This window comes from Fundulus heteroclitus, chromosome 6, assembly GCF_011125445.2.
Source record: "Fundulus heteroclitus isolate FHET01 chromosome 6, MU-UCD_Fhet_4.1, whole genome shotgun sequence".
NCBI lineage: Eukaryota > Metazoa > Chordata > Actinopteri > Cyprinodontiformes > Fundulidae > Fundulus > Fundulus heteroclitus.
In genome coordinates, this window is record NC_046366.1 from 12,089,868 (window position 1) to 12,112,495 (window position 22,628).

Consider the following 22,628-nt stretch of genomic DNA (forward strand, 5'->3'; position numbering starts at 1 on the left):
ACTAACGTATGAGTGAAGCAATTAAATCACTGTGTCACTTACAACCTGCTTGACATCCACTTAATGCATCACTTCATTGTTACGCACTGTGTCCGAAAGAACCGTATTTGAACTAATTTGTACTTCAACATTCACTTTGCAACGTCTTGTATTTTAAATTAATTATTAAGGTTTCCTTGGAGACCCGCTCTTCGTCTAGCAACACCAGAGAGTATAGTGAGGGAAATCTGTGACTTGTACTGGGGAGGTAATCAGCACCAGACTGGCACACAATGGAGGAGCTGTCACGGAGCGTGCGCCACGTCAGGAACTGCTCCCATCCGCAGGTGGCTGGAAGAAGGTTATCCGTGTTGAAATTTTAAAGGTTGCAAAAGGGCAAAATGTGGAGCGGCTTTTGTGCAAGTGACCCATTTACCGTGTCGCGGAGATGGTGTTCTGGGTGCATGGGAGATTAACTTTGCAGAAAGTCAGTTAAATCTCTTGTCCTTTCGTTTTATTTAATGTCACGGGACATACGTGACTCACAGAACGATTAACCTTGACACAACAAAGTTGACAATGATTGTGTGAGTAACAGCTGTTTCACTGCACATGGAGTGGCAGAATGGGCCACAAGAATTCAACTATTTAACAACAATCCTAAAGCGATGCAATGGACATTGAATCCCTCTCCGAGTCAAACAACCGGTGTATCACATCATATTTTGCTTGAACACACCAGAACGAAAAGACAAGTTAGCTGTCTGTGTGACTTCAGGCTAAAACGGTTAGACCCAGGGCAGATCATTCCTGCTGATTGTCCTCATACGGGAGTTTCAGCAGATTTGCAGGATTTTATTTTTATTTATTTTTTAATTTTTTTTTTACAAGAGTGAACACCTAATCCAACAAACATCTGCTCAGAATATCATCACAACAGGCCAACAAGACCCACATCCAGTGTGGGGTGAAATGATATCTGCTAAAAATGCACTAAAGAAATGTCTCTCAGTTGGCCTTATAGGATTTGAATATTGTTTGTTTTTATTTTTTTATTTTTGAAAGGTAAAGTTAGATTTTAGATTATGATAGAAAATAGACATTTTCCTTTTTTGAGTGCTGACACAGAGTCCAGTCTCATGGCCTTTTTTTGAAAGAATTACTTTATGTATTTAACGTAATATTCAGGAGGCTGTAACCAAGTGGTTTCTAAGTTATTGCTTATTTGGCTGCTCATTCAGCTGAATGGGATTAATGGGTTCTATGATTATGTTTTTTTTTTTTTTTTTGTGTGCAGGACTTGCAAAACTGTATTACAGACTGTGCAATGTCTTCTGATTACGGTAGAAATCGGGACTTTCCCTAAAAATCGAAAGTGTTTTCCCCCTTTAAAATCAAAGTGAGACTGATTTGGCTGCTGCAGCTTCCTGTCTGTCTTCTGATCAGTGCACTGTGCTCCGACATCCCCAGTTTTTTGAGAGCTCTGTAGAAAGCAGGTGAAACACTGCTCAGTTGATTTTATGATGTTCAAAGTGAAGCATTATGTTTTTGAAGCTGCACAACCTTTTCTGCAAATGTCATCCAGAATTAACTAGGAACCACCCCGGTAAATGTCACAAACCAGATTATGAACAAGTCGTGTTAAAACACACAAAGTCAATATTTTCAGCTTTTGTCTAGCCCTTCAGGGAGCTGTTCTGTAAAATAAACATTATCAGATGGAGCGAGAAGCAAGATTTCTAAAGATCTGAAAGAAAAGCAGCCCATACCCTGATCAGTATTTTTTGATATTGAAAGAAAAAACTTTACGTTTTGAAGCAGAAAAATAATTTTCTCAGTAAGTTTTGTCCACACATAAATATCTGGATAGGCACTGAACTATGCCACTAGCTACTTTATTAATTAGCATAATCGAGACGAAGGGTAAACATGTTAGCTTTAGCCTAAAATTTCAGCAAACTGTCCTGTCGCAGCAAGAAGTGAGTTTATAGGAGGTGTGACACGTCCGATTTAAAAACTGATAGAGCTGTGTGCCCGTTAGGTGAAAAAAATTATATAATTGGAGTAGCTAACCTAGCTAATAGCTTGTTGCCACTGTCCAGCAGAACCGCTAGTTGGTTAGAAATATCTTTCACTTTCTAGAAACAAAATACTGCAGCATGTGGAATGTGAGCGGGATACACCCACAGTACTAACATAGATCATTACACCGGACTGGAAGTGGATCAGGGTGGGGAATGACAAAAAAAAAAAACACTTTCTGAAAAGTAAAGCATCACATTCATCACAAAATATTAGCAAGTTTTTTTTTTTTTTTTATAGAAACACCAGTTCGATTTTTGTTAAATTCTGTCCCTGACAGTGACTCAAAAGTGATTTTGGTAATGCTACATTCATAACTCACACATTGCAGAGCCTGCACTTCAAGGATGTTAGCAAACATCCAAGTCTCTCACTGAATATCTACAATCCTTCAATGGTCCTTCAAAGGGGACATATCATGCTTTTATGTTCTTCCTTTTCACATTTAAATCAGTCAGTTGTGGTCTATATAAACTGGAGCTGCAATGCTTTGGTCTGAATTCTTGGTTAATTTAGCTCCACGGGTCCTCAGAACAGGCCTGTTCACTTCAGAGAACAGGGAAAAACTGAACAGCTTGAAAAATATGACCCAAATAGAATATAAAGATATCTGTGCAGCTCCTGGACAAACTAAAACTTTTTTGCATTCCTAGTCTCCAACTACACAACAAAATGTATTTAAGGGCTAATAAAGTGCAATTTGCTTGATATGTCCCTTTTAAGTACAAGTGTCAACTTTTACACTACCTACAATTTATTTACTAACATAGAAAGTTGGAGAAACATTGCCATTAATTAAAAAAAAAAAAACATTGTGGCTGCCTCCGACATTAATAGTGGTGACAACTGTTAACCGTTTATTCTCCTGTCAGTTTGTGTGTCGGCGAAATGCTGCTTTGTATCCAAGCATGATTTGTTATCAGTCATTATAGGCTTGTAAAAAGAAAAAAAGCTGTGGAAATATTGATAATGGAATTTCTGTTGGTGATCGCAGTTAGCCTTAAAGGTATAGTGGATAATCTTTTTCAGCTTTGTGCTCCCGGGGGATCACCTTATCTATTGGTTGTCCCACATGCCAATCATTGCTCACATAACGCCGGTGTGTGTGCACGCCCATTGTTAGTTTCCCGCTTGCTGGCTTCGCATGCGCACTTCTAGTGTTTATGTATCCAGTTAGCTTCAGTGTAAGCCGATCATTGTAGCTCCCTGCTCTCACATTCTTTGAAAATAGCTGAGAGTCGCAAGAAGCAAACTGTCGTACAAGTTTATGAGAAGAAGAGGAAGGCCTTGGAAGACAGAAATAAGATCAAAGGGTATTTGGGAGATTTTGTCACGCAATCGCCCGCAGCAGTGGAAGAGCAAGTTGGATGGTCTTATGCATGTGCATTTGTTCAAAAAGGGACTTGGGCGTTTCTTATCTACATTTCTGAAAATAAATTGTCCACTCTACCTTTAAATAAATATTAACTCTCTCGTAATAGAGACTAGAACGTTTCTCACTCCCGTTGCTTACATTTAGTTGAAATGAATTAACTTAAAGCAGCACCATCTAACCTTTAGCCACTATGGGGTGCTAGACCTGTAATTTCCAGATGTAGTGCCCCTGAAGGCCACAAAACCTAATTCACCCCTCTAGATTAAATCCTCCATCAGAGAACCAAATACGTCTGATCAGGTACGTGTCCACCAACCTAACAAGCAAGAGGAAGGGATGAGGACGGGGTAAAACGATGAAGCCTGGCTGTCTCCAGTGGTTAAAAAATACACTTTGTCAATCTCTAAAGGTCATTAACATATTAGGTTTTGTTCGTTTTTCGGATCTTCTTTATTTAAAAATAAAAGCTAATCATTGTTTTCCCAAAATTCTCAGTGACAGAATATATCAAATATTAATGTCCTTGTGTGTCACCACCGTACTGGGAGGTTCTTCCTCCACTCTTCTTCCTCTCAGAGCCAGAGAAAGAACGTTCCGGGCGTTATGAGAAACTCTCAGAAGGAGCTCCTTCAGTCCGGCCCTGTACTCTCTCCGGATCAGGCAGTAGAGCACCGGGTTGAGACAGCTGTTGGCATGGGCAAGACACACAGTCAGCGGAAAGGCGTAAGCCTGGGCGTTGTAGAAGGCTTTGCTGAAGGGCACCATGTCGAACTTGATGAGCACCCCCCACAAGGTGAGAGCCTGGTTCGGCAGCCAGCAGATGAAAAAGGACAGGACTACAATGGTGACAGAACGAGTAACTTTGGAGCGGTTGCGGTGGCGTCCTCTCTCCTGCTCTGAATTCCCAGTGCCACCACCAACCGTGCTGCCCACAATGCGCCTGCTCAGAATGAACCTCAGCAAGAGGAGGTAGCACACAGAAATGATAATTAGGGGAACTACAAACCCCAGAAGGACCTTCTGTGTTTGGTAGAGCCCAAGCAACATCTGGGGATCCCAGTGACCTGAGTCGGAGTCGGAAAACCGAACTAAGCAGAGCTCATCATCTGCAGACACCTGAAAACACAACACAACGAGAAGATGGTCACAGAAGTAGACGGCAAGCCAGGACTAAAGGTTAAATAGAAATGCATTAGGAAATCCACCAGTGGCTAAAAATCTAATCTTGAACTGACTAATTAGTCAATACACTACAACAAGACTTCTCAGGTGGGAAGTTCTTCCTTAGAGAAGAAGTCTCAACCTTTTAGTGTCAGAAGGGTGAGGAGAAATGAAGTCAGAGGAAGCACGAGAGCTGCCAAAAGCTTCTGGAAAGGAAATTGTAATCTCTACTGAAGCATGATGACTGTTCATCCAGGCTGCCACATCAGGGAGCTAGACTTCTCCTGATAAAAGGTAGCTGAATGTATGAAAGCAAAGTTGTTCTGTTTATCATTTATCTGTCAGTAAACATGATGGATTAGAAACTTTAGGCAGTTATTTGGAAATGTCACAGTTAGAGTAAAAAACATCTGAAAATACAGGAAATACACACAGTTAGAACTGCTAACCATTGTAAAGATAATTTATAAAGTCAGCATTGTAATCATTTTATTTTTGTTTTGCAATAATACTGAAATCCTGTTTGACTGCAGGGCTGTGTAACACAGAAAGCTCTATTATACACACAGTGTGACGTCTCCCCTGGATCTAGTATAAATAAGTGTCAATTTGAATGATTTAACAACCTCATACGTATAAATGTAAAGAATAAATTAAAAAAATCACTCAATGAGGATGCATTTCCCTCCAAAGACCAGACAGTTTTGTTGCCCTAGCTACCCATACCCAAGTTTCTTCTGCATTTGCAAACCCTAATAAATTGATAGGTACATGCACTGTTAAACAGGATATACAGTTTCGACTTAAAAACCTGAGTCAAAAGGGCTGGCTTAAATTATTTAGTAAAAAACAATTTGTCCACCTAACCTTGCTTTAGGTTCTCTCTATTCAACATCTCTTGCGTCAACTTCTCTGTCATTTTGTCATTTTTATTAGTGATTGTTATTTTAGTCTGGATTTGATAGCTGACTGAATTTCTTTTGATAGTTATTTAAAATAAAAAAATATTCATGACAATCAAAGGTAGTCTAAACCTTTAGTTTTTGCTAAATTGATATAGATTATTTAGTGTTGGTTCCTAGACTGTTCAAATGAATTTATCTGGACGGAAAATCTAATAAATGTACCTCACCTGATGTGCCCTATTTGAAAAAACATGTAGTTAATGCACAATAAATGTTTGCATTGGGCCCTTAAATAGAGACAACTGTTTTTTATTTATTTGCCTTGCAGATCAAGTTGGTAATATATTGCATTTATTGCAATATATTATTCTACAGGTGCGCAAAAAAAAAAAAAAAAAAAAACAACAACAAAGAGTCGCTTCACTATTATCTCTTGAAGAAATAAAAGAGATGTGCTGTGATTCTTTAGGTCTTCCTGGATGGCTATCTTCTGTGCCATAGCCTGCAGGGTTTTGTTATAATTGTAAATGTTCACTGTTCCTGAAACCGCTTCATAATCTTGGCCTGATTTTTTGAGAACTTGTTTTAGTTTACTATAAATATTTTTTAGCGCTAACACAGCTTACCTGTAGGGCTATACTGAGAGTTTAAGAAATATACAAGTATTTCTATTTCTAAAAAAAGAAATCGAAATCTGTTAAAAATCGGTATCCGAAATCGGCCCCAGAATCTCTGATCGGTGCATCCCCATTTGAGCAGCAATGGCACCAACCTGAACGGTGGTGGAGTAGAAGGCGTGGGGCAGCGTGGCCACCAAAGACACCACCCAGATGGCCGAGCTGACCCACTTGGCCCGCGCCATGGCGATCCTGGGGCTGCTCATCTTCAGGGAGGTAACCAGGGAGTGGTACCGGGTCACACTCATCGCCGTGAGGAAGAAAACACTCGCATACATGTTCATGGTGGTGACCGAGCTCACGATCTTACACATGACCCGACCGAAGGGCCAGCGGAAGTCCATCACCGTGTCCACGGCCCAGAAGGGCAAGGTGAGGACGAACTGGAGGTCTGTGATGGTCAGGCTCATCACGAAGCAGTCGATGGCGGAGTGGTGGTGGCCCCGGCGGCGGGAGTGGAGAAGGAAGAGAGCCAGGAGGTTCCCCACCAGCCCCAGGACGCACACCACCAGGTAGACCAGGGCAATGACGACGCGCACCTGTCAGACGCAGAGAAGAGTCGTTTCAGCACTTAAACCGCACCCTTAAAAAAAAACTTTATTCCTGCAAATACCGAGATGATCTGCGCGCAACTGCTGCCTTTTTCATCCGTTTTGACTGACAAACGACCTACCGGCAGGTTGGCGCTGTCTCCGTGCAGGTCCAAGGACGACTCCTTGGAGAGGATGTGAAGCCAGCAGTTGAGTGAAAGGTTAAAAAGCGGCAGGTTGGAGCCTACCCCTGTAGGGCTGACAAGCTCAGATATTTCCTCCTCCTGCCCCCCGCACGCACTCAGCCCAGTGGGGGGTCCGGGGGAGCTGCTGTTGCTTTGCATCTTTGCGCGGAGAAATATCGGCTCACTTTAAGAGAAAGATTAGTAGCTTTTTCCCGCTGTGCCAGGCTATCCTCCGCACTGAGGGCGCACAGGTGTGGAGATAAAAATCCCCATCTTCCTCCTGCGTTTGGCGTAAAAACCCCGAACTGCGCCGCGCGTCTCCCTTCACATGTTATCGATGCTCCAAATGGAAACTTAATGCATTTAAATATGTATTTATTTTAAAGAAACGGAAAAGGGTAACGTGCATCAATCTATTCTGACGCGATGCCTCAGCCTCTTCATCCCGAGAATGTTGCGCAAAGCCGGACTGGATGCTTTTATACCCGGGCTCTCATTCCGCCGCTGGACGGCGCGCTGTGGGTGCGCACAGCTCACTCGTCGCAAACTATTATTAACTATAATTATCTTCACAGGGCAGGAAGAGAAGCTTTATTATCCCACTGTCATATTTTTTTATGTTTTATTTCCGCACACACACACACAAAACAAAACAAAAACAGACAATTTTGAATTATTTTATCCGCGATTCTTGACCACAAATTCCATAGTTTTTAGTTTTACGCTTTACAACCAGTGTGTTGTATTTGGATTTTATGAGACAGTGGAATTGCTGCATTATTATAAACGTGGAAGGGAAGTTATATACATGTTTTCAAACAATAATGTCCTCTAGGCTGTGCCAAGCGGCTTTCTTTAACAGCGTCATGTCAGTTCAAACAAAAGTCGGATATATTTCATTGTATCGATGCAGTGGGTAGCACAAGAAGGTCGTGGGTTTGAGTCCTACGCTTGCCCTGGGCCTTTTTGCATGGAGTTTGCATGTTCTCCCTGTACATGCGTGGGCTTCCTCCCACAGTCCAAAAACATGACATGGCCAATTAACCTGTTAGGTTAATTGGCCTCTCTAAATTCTCCTTAGGTCTGAGTGTGTGCATTAATGGTTGTTTGTCCTGTCTGTCTCTGTGTTGCCCTGCGATGGACTGGCGACCTGTCCAGGGTGTACCCCGCCTCTCGCCCAGTGAACGCTGGAGATAGGCACCAGCACCCCTTGCGACTCCAATAGGGATAAGCGTGTTGGAAAGTGGATGGATGGGTATTGATGCCCTGTCCTGGTTTTAATGAGACTTCAGATTTCAGTTCAGATTCCTCGAACTGTTTCCACAAATTCTGTCATATTAGATCTGCAAAGTTTAATGTCTTTTGACGGGATTTTATGTGATGGACACGTAGTAGCTCCACCTCACAACAAACAGTTGAGAGACGGAAGGCAAATCTTAACTGTTTTTTGTCCAAATAAAAACGCCTGAAACGGGTTATGTGCATTTGTATTAAGCTCTCCTGAGTCAACACCGGTTTTGCACGACAAAAGACTGAAACTTTTACACAATAGACTGGACCAGTCCAACTCAGGAATGTGCCTCAAACTAAAACATTGTTGCTCTGGTTATGCTTTGTCCTCCCCGATTGGATCTTCACGTCAGTGTGGCCCAGCTTTCCTGGCGCCGCTGAAGAGAAGCGTCCCACAGCATGATGCTGCCACCACCATGTTTTACTCTGAGGATGGCTGCCTCAAATTCCGTTCTCCACACAGGAAAAAGTTCAACCACCTTCTTCCCCGTGTTTGTGGAGTCGCTTCCATGGCTCGTGGCAAGCTGACACAGATTTTTCTAGGCTTTAAACAATTACTCTTGTCGTTCCACTTTTTCACAAACGCCACATTTGTGGAGTGCACAATTATGCTGTCAGTAGATGTTCCTGCCTGAGCTTGTGAATCTCTGCAGCAGAGCCACCATGTGCATCCCGGCTGCTTCCCTGATTAAGAGAGAGCTCAGACATATTCACAACATTAACTATTAAATTCAGTCATTATCTAAGAATTAGTCTGTATAGTCATACCAATCTCTAACACACATTAGAGTTTTTTAAACCATTAAGTTTTCACTAATGTAAAATGCTCTCCTAAACACACTGGACACATTTCTAGTAAAAATATGCATCTTGCTTTCCTTGAATGTTTACCAAGCACTGCGCGTGTTGGAGATGCACATGCAGTCTCCTCCTGTGGAGCGGTTGATTTACATTCTGCAGAAGCTCTTCAAGGTGCTTAAAGGTGTCAGCTCTCATTTTCGTCAGACTTACAGGCAATTAAATAGTGGAGACGGAGAAAAATCTCTAACTGCGCTCCCCTCTCTCACCTTATTATGGCGTCGCTCTAAATGAAGGAAAATAAAAAAGCAAGACACATTTTTCTTTGTGTTTGTGCTTGTGGGGGCTTTGAGTTGAACCACAGCTCTTCTGCAAACAAGCGGCAGCTCTTTCCAGCTCGCAGGCCGCTATTCAGACAGATTCTTGGCTTTTCTTTGTGCAGAACAGACTGCAAGTAGCTGTCTCGCAAAGATCTTAACAGCCAGTGAGTTCTTCAGCCTCCTTGCTTGGTTGAGCACATTCTCACAAAAACTTATCACAAAGTCGAATGCAAACCTGGAGAAAAACTTCTTAAACATGCTCATTTAATCCTTTCCTTAATACATTATGCAGCTTCATGTCGAAATACGCTGAACAATGTGGACACACTTTCAGAAGAGTAAAGAGAAATCAGAATATTTCATTTCAATCCAATGTTTTTCTTACATTGTTAAACACCAATTTGTACCTTCATAAGAAAAATGTAACTTTTGAAAGAGACTTTTCTTTTAGATATGCTTCTGGTCTCAAAATGACCTCTACAAGCTTTTCAGCTTTGACTTTGAACATTTTCTTAAAGATTGTTTTCTTATGTAAATGGTCCAGGATTTATTGTTCGCAGGTTAAGCCAATTTCAGGGTTTAACACTTTGCTAGCGGCTAATCTGACCTTATCAAAAATATCAGATTTGTCTGTTAAACAGAAAGCAGAAGACAAAAGTACATCTAACTAAATGTTTTCAAAGACATTTACATTTTTTTATCTTTTCAAAAAGTAAAATTAACATATTATGTAGGTTTATTCCACATTGACAGCCTTTATTGTGTTCATTTTGATAATACTGGCTAACTGCTAATCAAGCAAAAAAAGAAATAAAATAAAATAAATAAATACTGAAGATGAATACTCTTTCTTCGCCCCTAGCCTGTTTGTCTGCCTGTAGCTCAAATCTGAAATGGTGCCCAATAGTTCTGAACTCTCTATTATACACAGCCAGACAATGTTTAAAGTTGGGGGGTGGTTCAATAATTAATCTCCAACTACCAGGCCAGTGTGGACTTCCCAGCGCACTTCTTGTGTTGTTTTAGATTTGCTGAAATCTCTCTTTTCTTAAATTGTTAAGCGCACTTTGACAGCTCTCGCCTTGAGCCACAGCACTCACTGTTGCCTGATGGCAGAAACACTTTAGACGTGCTGAGGTCCCGGGAGCACGAGTACGAGTATTTGTTTCCGTCATACGGATGTAACAAAAACACCAGAATCAGCTGTGTAAAAAAAAAAAAAACACGTGCATGTCTGTTCATACCAACAGAAACAATATCCAACAGGGACCATGTGGGTGCTGAAGTTTAAGTCTCACCACAGTGAGCAGATGCTGCAAAACACATCTCCAAAATCCTGCCCTTGTTGTGTAGCACGCACACGGACACAGAGAGGCCACTCGAGATAATAACTTGGAGAGCTGAGAGCTGAAGCTTCGCTGACAGCTGCGTTTGGTAGCAGAACCTGCTGCAAGTTCTTCGGATACGAGCTCAGAGACGCAAACGGTGTCCAGGTGGATCTTTGCAGTCTTCATAACATCTCTTTTTAAATTGTTGTCCAATACTAAGGCTGCAAGTCAACACTATCTTTTCTGTCTTTCTCTGCCTGAATGTTGCCGCATGCGGCGAAGGTAGTCCTCAAACAAACGTAAAAGGATATATTTTCGGGAGGATTTATGTAATCTGACGACACGAGTAGTGCATTATTATGCTGTGGAAGCAAAGGTAGTTCAAACAATCCTACAAAATAAAATGAGTGCTGTGTAAGTGCTCGCACCCTAACTCTGACACAACTAAATAAAATCCACTGCCTTCAGAATTTATCACATCACTACTAATTATAACAGTAATAATCTGTATAATCTGATTGAATTTGACTCTGGAAAGTGCCTTGAGATGACATGAATTGGCACTATATAAATAAAATTTTATTAAATTGAAAGTAATAATAGTTTTATTTATTCATTATGCACTTTTTTTGCACGTTTTTAGGGAGAATGTCAAAGCGCTTCCCTGCGATGGAACATCGACCTGTCCAGAGTGCCCCCCCCCCAACATATCAATGCAAAACAGTTGCATATAACAAGAAACAATTACATTTACATCTTAAATTAAAAGACTTAGTTTCTGTTAAAAAGGAAGGTTTTAAAATCACAATTTAAACTGTCTGGTTCTGACACCCTCAAAGTGTCTGGAAGCACGTCCTCCCATGGTTTGTAGTTTCACTCTGGGGAAGACGATTCAGTCTGAGTTAGTGGAATCTGAGGAACATGTGGAGGTTTTAGGCAGGGAGGAGCATTTCCAGCTAAAATGGTTCAGTTATTGCAGTGATCGGAAGCTAGTGGAGCAAGTAAATAGTGGGGGAAACAAGTTAACTTTACTGCACTCTTATCAGGAGTCCAACTATTTTCAATTTCATCGTGGTATAAATCCTAGCCGTTATAGGAAGGCCTCTGAGGTTTGCTGGAGAACAGCCTAAAAGGGGCAGAGGAATCCGCCAGACAGGCCCGGGAGAAGGATGAGCAGAGCACTTCTCAGTTTCTTATCTGGAAACAGAAAAAGTACGGCACAAACTCCAGACCTACCAGGACTTAGACAACCACCTAAGGCTGAAGGAAAAGAAAGAAGAGCGGTAAACAGTGCAGCACCAAACTATGGCGGAACAGTTAAAAGTCCACAGCTCAGGCGGGGGAATCTGTTGACAACACAACTACTTTGGCAATTACAGAAGAGGCAAGAGCAAAGTCATTTAAAAATCTTCACACTTTCAGCTTCCATGGAGACAATATAGACAGATAAGGTCAGATAAGATTAAAACAAAAACACTATGTTTTCTATAAAAGTAACTGTCCACATCACCATGGAAGCACCATCTCTACAGTGAAACATGGTGGTGACAGCGTCATACTGTGGGGATGCTTTTCTGCAGCTAGGACAGGGAGGCTGGTCAGACTGGACAAGATGGATGTAGCTGAATACAGGAAGAAAACCTGCTGGAGGCAGCAAAAAGAGTGGAGACTGGGAGTCTCCCCTTCCAGCAGGACAACAACCCTAAAAATAAAACCAGAGCTACTGGGGACTGTGTTAGACTTAAGCATTTTCATTTGTTTCAATGACCCAGTCAAAATCCAGAACCAAATCCAATAGAGGATAAGAATATTTGTCTCTAAATGCGGGAAGGTGGAATGTTTATTTTTTTATTATTGAACAAAGGATTGACTCAGGGAGGCTGAATATAAATGCTAAACCACACTTTGCCTATTTTTAATGACAACCATGTGTCAGTTTCCTTCATAGTTATCAACCAGTTGTGTTGGTTTGTCTCTTAAAATCCAGTTAAAATCACTGAAGTTTATGGTTTGAATGTGATACAAAGGAAAAAAGTTAAGGGGGTATGGATATTGTTCCAAGGCCCTTTATGCACTGTCTGACATTCTCACTCAGCAACAAGAGCACAAACTGATCTGAAATGTATTGAAACTGATCTCATGTTTGTCTAATTGCAGTGCAGACACCTGGTACAACAGGCAAAAGCATCATCCAGATAAAGCGCTAATTATTTTGTTCAGGTTATTGTGCGTGTTAAACGGTCTCCCCTGGTTCTTTTATCTGGTAATGTGGTGTTTCTGTCGTAGACTTCTGTAGTAATAACAAGACTCTTCAAACCATAACTATATTTTACCATATTTAATCTAAAAGGCAGAGGGATGTTTACAGCTTCAGTACTGGATTCTCATAACAACACAACGCAGCCGGTACCTGAGAACCCCGTTTGTTCTCCATCACAGACATTAAATAGGAAGCATGTGTCCACCCATTCAGGGGTGTGTAACAGTATAATATCAGCGTTCTGTTCATCACATTAGTGGAGAAGATCATGCTGTAATGCAGACGTGTCCTTGCTGACACATTTTCCCCTAAACAGTCGTTCTGTCCACTCCAAGAATGTCAGACTCTGAGTCCGCTAATCTTTAATTTCCATGGCAACCAAATTAGAAGATCAGTCTCTGTAATCTCATAATTTTCAACATCCATTTGCTCTTATTATTGGTTTTTAACATTCCTTCCACAGTGGAAACAAAGAATTTGCAAAAGCAAATGTATGTTAGCAAAATTTTATTTTAAATAGCTCATCATCTGTGTTTTATCATAATTTCAATTAACCCTTCGAGAGAGAGTTAAAGTCATTCCTGACACATTTAACAAACATGTTTAAAGTGCATAAAATAAATGATATGGATCTACATTTTGTGTTAATCTCCAGCTCATACATGTTTACGTGAACAAGGACCTTGAGGTCTTGTTGCTTTTATTTCCCTCTAGTGTGGCCGAGCTCTAAATCCCGGGTCCGAACATCCTCTTTGTGCGCTGAAGCACCACAAGATCATACCAGTCATTTATGATTTTTTTTTTTTTCAGATGCTGAAAAATAATTACGGTGCTCGCTGTAGCAATGCACTTGCAAGCAAGTCCTGTTGCTACATGTTTCTGCTCCGCCAAGATCCGTAATCATCTCTGTTTCTGTGTTCCTGTCGGTGAGGAGACCCGAGGCGTACCGTGGGGAGGTCCGTCTGGGCCCAGAGCCTCTCCTTCAGGCCTCGCAGGTCCTCAAAGCCCCAGGAGGAGGAGGGAAGCGGGGGTGGCAGAGGACGGGCATTCCCCGCCTCGTCCGTCGACTGCAGGGAGCGCGACGACACTGATGGGCAGAGACGCGGAGGAGATGAGTGAGTTTGTGCTCTGTGCAAGTGTGCTTGCTGGACAAAAAGCCAGGGTGTGTGTCAACAGACCTGTGGTCTCTGTGTATTCTGCGTAGCTGCGTTGGCTGTAAGGGTTTGGCTGAATGTTTGAGGAAATGAGCAGAGAGAAGGAGAGGAGCAAAACCTGCACATGAACACAGACAGGAATGGAAATGAGCAAATGCACAAAGACAAAAAAAAAAAGGCACTCGTCAGCCATGACCCACATAAAGTCCTGGCCAAAAACATGAGCCTAAGTGCTGTTCAAATATTTAAACACGCTCCTTTTAGATCTTCAAGGGAAACGTATTAGGAAATGGCAGCAATGTTGAGATGATGCCTGTTTTTGCCACTCCAGTGTGTTTCCAGTGCGTCTGCTTCTGCTCTGAGCTGCTGCACAGGATGTGGCGCATCTGAACAATCTCCTCAGTGGTGCAAATTGAGGCGTTTTAGTGTTACATCTCACCAGGATGCAGGTTCCTCTGTTTGTTGTTTTGCAGCAGCTATTAGGCAAGAGAGCCTGTAGCCGGCTTAGCTGCTCCAGCAGAGCACTGCGAAGAGAAAGAGAGGCGGAGAGATGAAAGAGATTGTGTGAAAGTTTCACATACGGGCCCACAGATGAAACACGGGCATCACTTTCTCAGCATCTGTGATCTTTGGCAATGGAAGCAAAAAGAAGCGGAGCTGCACACAACGGGCAGGGGGAGTGTGTGTTTGTGCGTGTCTTATTGGCTTCTTCCAGCACCGTTTCTTGCTTCGGTTCTGGGAAGTAACGCAGCTAGACTGCGGATGAAGTACAGCTTTAAAAAGTTCTGTTGAATTATATAATTGTATCAAAGACGTTTCATATCCAGGGAGGCACAATGCACTGAAAAACAATCTCACCCGGACTGTCAGCACCCCCAGAGGGACAGCCTGAGGCTACATGAATATAGATCAACCAAAAACACTGACTAACCTCGTTCACAACAGGGTGGCATGAGCGGCAGGAAGAATTACCTGCTTTGTCATAAAAAGCAGACCAGGGCAGTCATTAATCGGCAAATAAAAAGATTATATGAGACCATAAATAAACAAAGGTGCATCCCCGGAGCATTTTTTTGTTGTCTTTATTTAGAAAAATAATCAAGTTCAAATGAACAAGACTTGTTTTTTTAACAGTTTTTTTTTAACAAGGATCTAGTCTCTGTATGTTTCCACATCTATCGATCTCCTCCAACAGAACAACAAAACAACTGCGGCTGGGCTGCAGAATATCAAATCTACTTTCTCCTGCCACTTCATTAGGTACTGGAAAACTGGACTCTAAAGTACTTTAGAACTGCCTTCATTCTTCAGGGCGTAGGTTCAGCATTGGGTCAGAAACCTTCCTCAGAGGTTTTGGTCCGCATTTACATGATAGGATGACACAGCTGCTGCAGGTTTGTCTGCTGCACATCCATGATGTGAATCTTCTGTTTCCACCCCATCCTAAAGGTGCGCTAGTGGACTCAGATCTGGTGAATGTGAGGACCACCAGTAAACTCCCTGTCATGCTGATTAGAGCCGTTTGAGATGAGCTGAGCTTTGTGACATGGTGCCGTATGCTGCTGGACGGAGCCATCAGATGATGTGGTCAGAGAGGGATGACAGGGTCAGCAACAATGCTTGGCTTGGTTTTAGTGTATAAGCCATGCTCTTTTGTTCTGAGGGGCCAGAATTGTGGTAAGAAAATATCGGCCACACCATCATACTGCCTTCACTAGTCTGAACCTTCGATAAAATGTAAGGTGGATTCACATTTTTTATTATTTACACCAAATTCGGACAATTCTCGGTAAACCCAAGAGCCGCATGAGCCTGAAAGCTCCAGCAAATCAGCCGCTTCTGAAATATTCCCTCCGGCCCATTTGGTACCAACAACCACAGCAAGTTCAAAGTCACGTAAATCTGCTTTCACTCCTGTTCTTATGCTGGGTTTGAACTTCAGCAGCTCGTCTTCACCAGATCCATAGTGTCACTACCAGGAGATTGGCTGATTCGCAATCTGTGTTAACAGAGAATTGGCCAGATGTACCTAATAAAGCGACCTGTAAGCATGCAAATATATTGTTTTTGTCTGTTTCCATTGGCCTGTGCCGCCTAAAGACCGAGTGCCTCCCTGTAGGGCGAGCTTTCTCTGGTTTGATGATCTGAATTTATTTAATTTTTTTTTCAAATTTGAAGCTGATCCAAAAAGAAATAAGAAAAAACATATTCTAGCAAAATAATATATTTTATTTATTTATTTTTTAAACTGAAATGAAAAGAAATAAACATTAAGTCAGCATCGGCTGGAGCGTTTGCGCGTTTATGTAACAACTCACTTGTTAGTCTCTTCCAGCGTCTGGATTTTCCTCTGAAGCTCGAGGTTTTGGGCACTGCACGCCGCCATCCTACAGCAACAAACCGGGGAACATTGCATAAGAATGAGAATGCAAATCTACAGTGGATGAAAAACAAAAAGTGGGGCAGCTAGCAGCGCTTTGTTAAGATTTGCTTCCCCGAGCCGCCAATATCCGCCTGCTGACTGTTGCCATCCACTTCATCCTGTCCATTAAATCGAAGCATGCTCCCTCCATGTGTGTTTTTTCCATATCCCCCCGCCCATCAACCCCCGCACCTCCACCCCCATGACCCCGGCAGATAATGATGCCCGGCAAATTACGCTCTGTATGAAGCTGGTGTAATTTACCCACAAGACCCTGCTCAACAGCTCTGACAATCTCAGCCCATCATGAAGCTTTTGTTAATAAGAGTCAGCAGAGCTCGTGCCTGAATGAGATGTTAATAGCACGCTGTTAAAGCTGCGTTGCAGATTTTCAAAAGGACTGAGAAACACTAATAAAGATTTAACAAGTTGTTTTGAGGCCTCACTTTGAGTCGAATTGGTTATTACATTAAACACAGGGAAACAAGGGAACTGTGCAAAACCGCGCATGGATTCATGATAAGAAAAAATTATTAGTGCATTATTAGTTGCGTTTAAACAACAAACTCCCTGATTTTTTTTTTATCTGATAGAAAGGGTTTGCAGATTGGTAAACAGCAATCGATCTGAAGAACAGCCAGAGAAGAATCATTAAAGTGAACGTAATGGTAATGAGCGGTAAAACAATGCACACTGAAGACGTAGCTGCATGTTCTGCTTTTTTTTTTTTTTTGAGGGGGTGGGGGGTGTAGGGGGGTGATAAGGTGAAAGTGCCAACATGTGGGAGGCAGGCATTATGCCTGCTGACGAATTCACTGGCTGGCAGCTCGTACGGTGAGGCTCTCGCCGGCTCTCCGCAGCCTGGAGACAGAGAGGGAGGAGAATGCCTAAATTGAGCTTAATCTCGGCAAAGCTTCTACCCTTCTGATGAGTCACACTGCATCATTGTTAGGTTTTGCTCGAGCCTCTCTTCCGCTGCCATACAGATTAGCCCAGATGCTTTGGTGTGCTTCTTGATATCACATTGCTGTACATCTGACCCTGATCCCGTGGTTTACCAACACGCCGCAACATCACTAACCATGTGCTGGACCGTCAAGGTGGGCCGAATTACCTTACATTGCCTTGCAAAAGTAGGCATACATCTTTAACGTTTTTCAATTTTCCTCTGCTACAAACACAAACAATTTATTTAGCCGGTCCCTCTGCTGTAAGGTGAACCTCCACCTTCTATCAACTCCAAACCATCTTCATGGGCAATGAGAGAGTACTTCCCAACAAAGTGGATTACCCCCCCCACCCACCCACCCCCTCAATCCAACCACTGAGATGCTACCAGAAGAGCAGCTTGGAGATGTGGCGGACAAGACCAAGGGGAGCGGCAAAAAGAGATGAGGGGGTCTGGATGTGTTGGTGAATGGTCGAAGGTGCCACTCTGAATATCTAACTATCGAAAAGACACTCTCTGTAACAACGGCATTGAACTGAACCTTTTTCTGATCTCCACCTTCACCCAGTGGGTTACCTGCCCCACCAGATACAATGAAACGCCGGAGTTGTCCTATGCCAACACCAAGGAGGCATACAGCTCATCCTCCCTCCCAGGTTTGATCAGACACTCAACCCCCTGCCTGCCCAGTCTCTGCTGCTGCAAACCCCTCCTGCATCAGTGGCACCCATCAGCTGTGCGGCATCATGAGGTACATGTTCATCATAAGCCTGAAGCTGTGGAAGACCTCCTGCACCTAAGACCACACACCGCAAAGACATCAGCGGCTACAGGCCGGTAGCACAGACCTAGCATCTGATGAAGGCCCGCCAGAGGTTGGTCCTCAACCTGGTGAGGCCTCCGTTGAGTCCACAGCAGTTTGCTGACCTGTCTAGCTTCGCGGTGGATGGGGCCATCATCTCCCTAGCTATAGCCCACCTGGAGAAGCCTGTAAATACTACACAGACCCAACACCGTGAACATCCAGGAAACTGTCATGGAGATAGTGGACTCTTATAAGTACCTGGGTGTTCACCTGAACAATCAACTGAACTGGAGTCACAATACAACAGGAAGGGTCAGAGGAGACGCTACCTGCTGAGGAGACTGAGGTATTTTGTTGGAGCAGCAGTTTATCTACATCTGAAAGGAAGCCCAGGAGTTTCCTAGGATGCCCCCTTGACCCATGGCAAAAATAACATTACTATTAGACAATGTTTCAGACCCCATGCATGGAGTTGTTGCAGAGCTGGAGAGCTCCTTTGGTGACAGACCGCTGCATTCTGGGTGCTCAAAGGGGCGTTATCGCAGACCCTTCCTCTCAGCAGCTGTAAGACTTTATGACCATAACTATTTCCAGCAAACTCAATAAGTCTTCATCATCTCTGTCTGCTTATCTGCTGGCGTTTTCAGGCATAAAGATACATAAACGATTTGCCCATTTCTTAAAATGATCCTACTCAGTTGTGGCCTCGTGAGACCATCCTGATCTCGCAAGCTTTCAAGGTTTCACTTGCAGTTCAGTCTGTCTACTTTCCGTTAAAGAAAATTTGGAGCCGTTCACCAAACGAACATCCAATCAGCGTTGGCTTTGAGGCGGGTTGAGGTGTGACGCAACGGGAAGCGACAGTTCAGTCTAAAGAACATGGCGGCTTCAGCCGATGAAACTTGCGTTAGCGTGGCTATCGAGCAAGTTTTATCGGAATTACAGAGTATTTCTTTGCTGAGCTAACGAGCCTTTACCTGCAGCAGCAAGAGTAGCTTGGCTTGTGGTTGTGTTTTCGTCGTCGCTCTGTTACGAGCAACGACGAAGCATGTTGACGAGTACGTCATATGATCTGATTGGTTTATTTGGCTTGTCTATCACCAACATAGGCCAATCAGCTAACCAGTATTTTCGCCCCTTCCCAAAATTATTTCAACGGAAGGTTTCCAGATGGATATGCCGAGCAAATCCATCTGGCGGCGTCAGATTAACTCAGTTGCACACTTCTTTAATTTCCTGAGTATGCTGGTTTTAATACCTGTACAGTAGGTTTTTTTTTTCTTCTTATGTTGTAAATCAGCTTTTTGCTGCTGGTCAAACTGAATTTCCACACTGCAGGACAATAAAGGATCCATCTATTCGACTCTAACCAGCTCTTCTGTCCCTGCTGAACAAAACCTTCCTCACAGAATGATGCTGCAACCACGTTTTACTGTAAAGCTGGTGTCCCCACAGTAATGTGCAGTATCGATATTCCACTGCACACATCATTTTACATCTAGGCTGACATCTGCACTTCCTTTCACATGTGTGTTTTGTCCCCTTCATGGTTTGTAGCAAGTCGGACTTGGGAATTTCTTTCAAAGCCATAACAATAGTTCTCCTGTTGAGAAACTCTCACCTGAGCTGTAAAGATCTGTGCAGCTCCTCCAGAGCAATAAGACGGAGCGTTTGGATGGTCTTCACTAGTGAAAAGTGATCTTAAAGTCTAACCACAGATTCTCACATGGATTGAGGTCTGGACTTTGACCAGGCTATTCCAACACACTTAAATGTTGTCCCTTAACCCACTCAAGTGTTGCTTTAGCAACAGATATTTGGCATAACCTCTCACTTGTACTTCTTAACAACTAATAAAGTAAGTAAAAGTTAAATGAAGTAATTAAAGGTTTCTTGAAATTAGTGTATTTGCTCTTGGTTTGAGAATGTAAATAAGATTATCTACCAATGGAATAAAACTTTTGCACTTAAAATAGCAACAATCCATCACCGTTATCTTATTTCAAGTGAATATATATCATTCCATTGGCAGATCATCTTATTAACCTACTCAAGTCAAGGACAAATGCACTCATTTCAAGGAGAGGGACGGGAAAGACCCATGAAATGTGAAAAATATCCAATATGTATCCAAATTACCACATATGGAAGTGGCAAAATCTGATTTTTTTGGGGGGGTGAAAAGATCGGAATTGGGCTATTCACACTGCCATGAAAAGATGGATACGGGTCACATATGGGCAAAAAGATCGGATTTGGGTCGTATATCCCTGCAGTGTAAATGTAGCCATAGATTGCACACATGTGGTCTTCATTTAATAATTGTGGGACTTTGAAGGTACTTGGTTGCACCAGAAACTTTTAGGGACTTCATAGCTCATGCACATGCCAGTTTTTTGTTTTTATTTTTTTTATTCTTTTTGTTATATATTTTTCTCATTCACTTCACTAAATTAGATTCTTTTGTGCAGGTCCATCACATGAAATAAAATTTAGCAAAATTTAAATTTCAAGTTGGTATATAACAAAATAGGTAAAATGCCACAGTGGGGGTGAATGCTTCTCAGTGCATGTTTGCCACATTTTACAGATTCTAATATGCTAAAATCTATCTACTATAATGATTCTTTCTCTTGACAAATGAAGCTGAAGGCGCAAGTTCAATCGAAGAAACTCATCGCCTGCCTCCATTCAATCAGAGTCCGATACGCCTCTGATGTGAGCCAATCAGCTACGAACCGCACCTCCATGAAGCCAATCAGCATCCCACGCTCATCTTAAAAGCAACTTCAAATCCACGTCTCAGCCTGCTAACCAGCAAGCGCAAACGGATTGCATGTTGGATTTCGAATCAGATGTCCGATTCAACCCACCCCCAACCCCTTCTCCACCATCGTAGCTGAGTTCATTTAGCTTCCATGATGTTCCTCCATCCTCAACCCATCAGAGTGTTTTCTCCCTTCAGTCTTCAGCACTCCCTATCACCCCGTTATTGGTCCGGCAGAAGACCACCATGTTGGGCCCGGTTCTGCCAGAGGTTTCTTCCCAAAGGGGAGTTTTTCCTCTCCACAGTCGCTTAAAGCTTGCTCATCATGGACAGTTCATGCAACCTGTGTTTATCAAGTTGGACATCTATCTTAAACAGATCATATGGACTGAACAAACTTCTTCTATCTCCACTCCACCACCAGTTTCAGACCTGGGGGAACATACCTGTTCTCATACATCTACTTATGCATATTAAAGTATAATTCAGCATTAATGTTCCTGCCGAGGTCTGAGCGCCAAAGACTTAAAATATTGTATCAATAAAATCCTTCTAATTGCCATTTCTTTCTCTGTGAGTTTTTCAGATTGAATTATGTGCTACTCTGTGTTGGTCTTGTCAAATAAAATCCATTTAAAATACACTGAAGCTCATGACAAAGGGCAAAACTGCGGTGGCCTTGAGTGTTTTTGTTAATGTTGTGGTGCTTTGCACCTCAGGTCCACCGTACAAAACGGATCTAATGTGTGAATACTTTCGCTGTAAGTGGATCTCTGTGTTGATTTTGCTACATAAATGGGTTATTTAATAGGTCATCCGTTCTCAGCCCACTGATCAGCGGTGGCATTGTGCGGCATTAAATGTTGCCCATGACTACGGCCTAAAGTGAATGAGGTCCTGGAGATCCACATTTCCCACAGTTCTTATCATTCTGTAACACGACAGTTCCCGATAAGGCCTGGCACAAATCTTCCCCACTGAATCGATAATGCTGTCACAGATAATAGAGGGAGTATGTCTTTGGGATAATGATGAGACAGATGCTCCCAGGAATTCTAACAACTATGTCAGAAATGATTAAAAAAACGATGCATCTTTTCATGATCACTGAGACGTCTCGTCCACATTAGTCTACAGTTCTCATATCCTTTGTAAGTGGAAATTGTCCACATAATTGTGTCGTTTTAACAGTTTTGTTTTCTGTTTTATGTCAAAGAAAAAGGTCTCTCCACCAAATTACAAATTCCTTATTTTATGTATGAAACGAAAATTAGAAAACCGGGCAGTTCTGATTGCACACACACAAACTAAAGTGACTGTAGATCATGAAAGATGGTGTGGCTTTGAATCATTGCCCTGCTTGCAGAACCCAGGTATGCTTGAGCTTAAGCTCAGAAACACATGGCCAGACATTCTCCTTCCTGGTTTTTCTGCTAGAAATTCATGGTTTCATCAACTGCGACAGGTCATACTAAGACAACAATGTAGACCCAGACTACCACATCACCTCCTCCACGTTTGTCCAGAGAACAATTTCTTGTCTTGAGGATGATGAAGGTGTTTTGCTTTGGCAAATGTGAGACTGGCCGTGGCCTATTAGTTCCTTTCCATCTGCAGCTGTTTTGGCTTTGCAGCTCTGGC

The 22,628-nt window shown here is 42.5% G+C and overlaps 2 protein-coding genes across 3 annotated transcripts in view; both read right to left on the reverse strand.

Annotated features, from left to right (window-relative positions):
- Positions 1 to 1,684: 1,684 nt before the first annotated feature.
- LOC118563428 (relaxin-3 receptor 1-like) lies at positions 1,685 to 7,354 on the reverse strand. The gene is made up of 3 exons (XM_036138058.1): positions 6,853 to 7,354; positions 6,275 to 6,718; positions 1,685 to 4,552 (listed from the first exon to the last, which is right to left on the reverse strand). Exons 1-3 carry the CDS (start codon positions 7,051 to 7,053, stop codon positions 3,944 to 3,946), a joined length of 1,254 nt encoding a protein of 417 aa, XP_035993951.1. The 5' UTR covers positions 7,054 to 7,354; the 3' UTR covers positions 1,685 to 3,943.
- Positions 7,355 to 13,683: 6,329 nt separating this feature from the next.
- Positions 13,684 to 22,628, reverse strand: part of LOC105934549 (cyclic AMP-responsive element-binding protein 3-like protein 3-A) — a 34,027-nt gene continuing 25,082 nt past the window's right edge. For both annotated transcript variants that reach the window (XM_012874597.3, XM_012874596.3), the window contains 4 exons: positions 16,363 to 16,431; positions 14,484 to 14,568; positions 14,069 to 14,162; positions 13,684 to 13,977 (listed from right to left, as the gene is read on the reverse strand). In XM_012874597.3, the coding sequence (XP_012730051.2) occupies positions 13,760 to 13,977; positions 14,069 to 14,162; positions 14,484 to 14,568; positions 16,363 to 16,431 (466 nt within the window). In that variant the 3' untranslated portion in view covers positions 13,684 to 13,759. The remainder of the gene's footprint in view (positions 13,978 to 14,068; positions 14,163 to 14,483; positions 14,569 to 16,362; positions 16,432 to 22,628) is intronic.

Coding starts and splice junctions, on each gene's coding strand:
- LOC118563428 (XM_036138058.1), bottom strand. CDS start 7,053: ATGCAAAGCAACAGCAGCTCCCCCGGACCCCCCACTGGGCTGAGTGCG. Junction 6,719..6,852: donor GAGACAGCGCCAACCTGCCG/GTAGGTCGTTTG, acceptor TGCGTCTGACAG/GTGCGCGTCGTCATTGCCCT. Junction 4,553..6,274: donor TCTACTCCACCACCGTTCAG/GTTGGTGCCATT, acceptor TTGTGTTTTCAG/GTGTCTGCAGATGATGAGCT.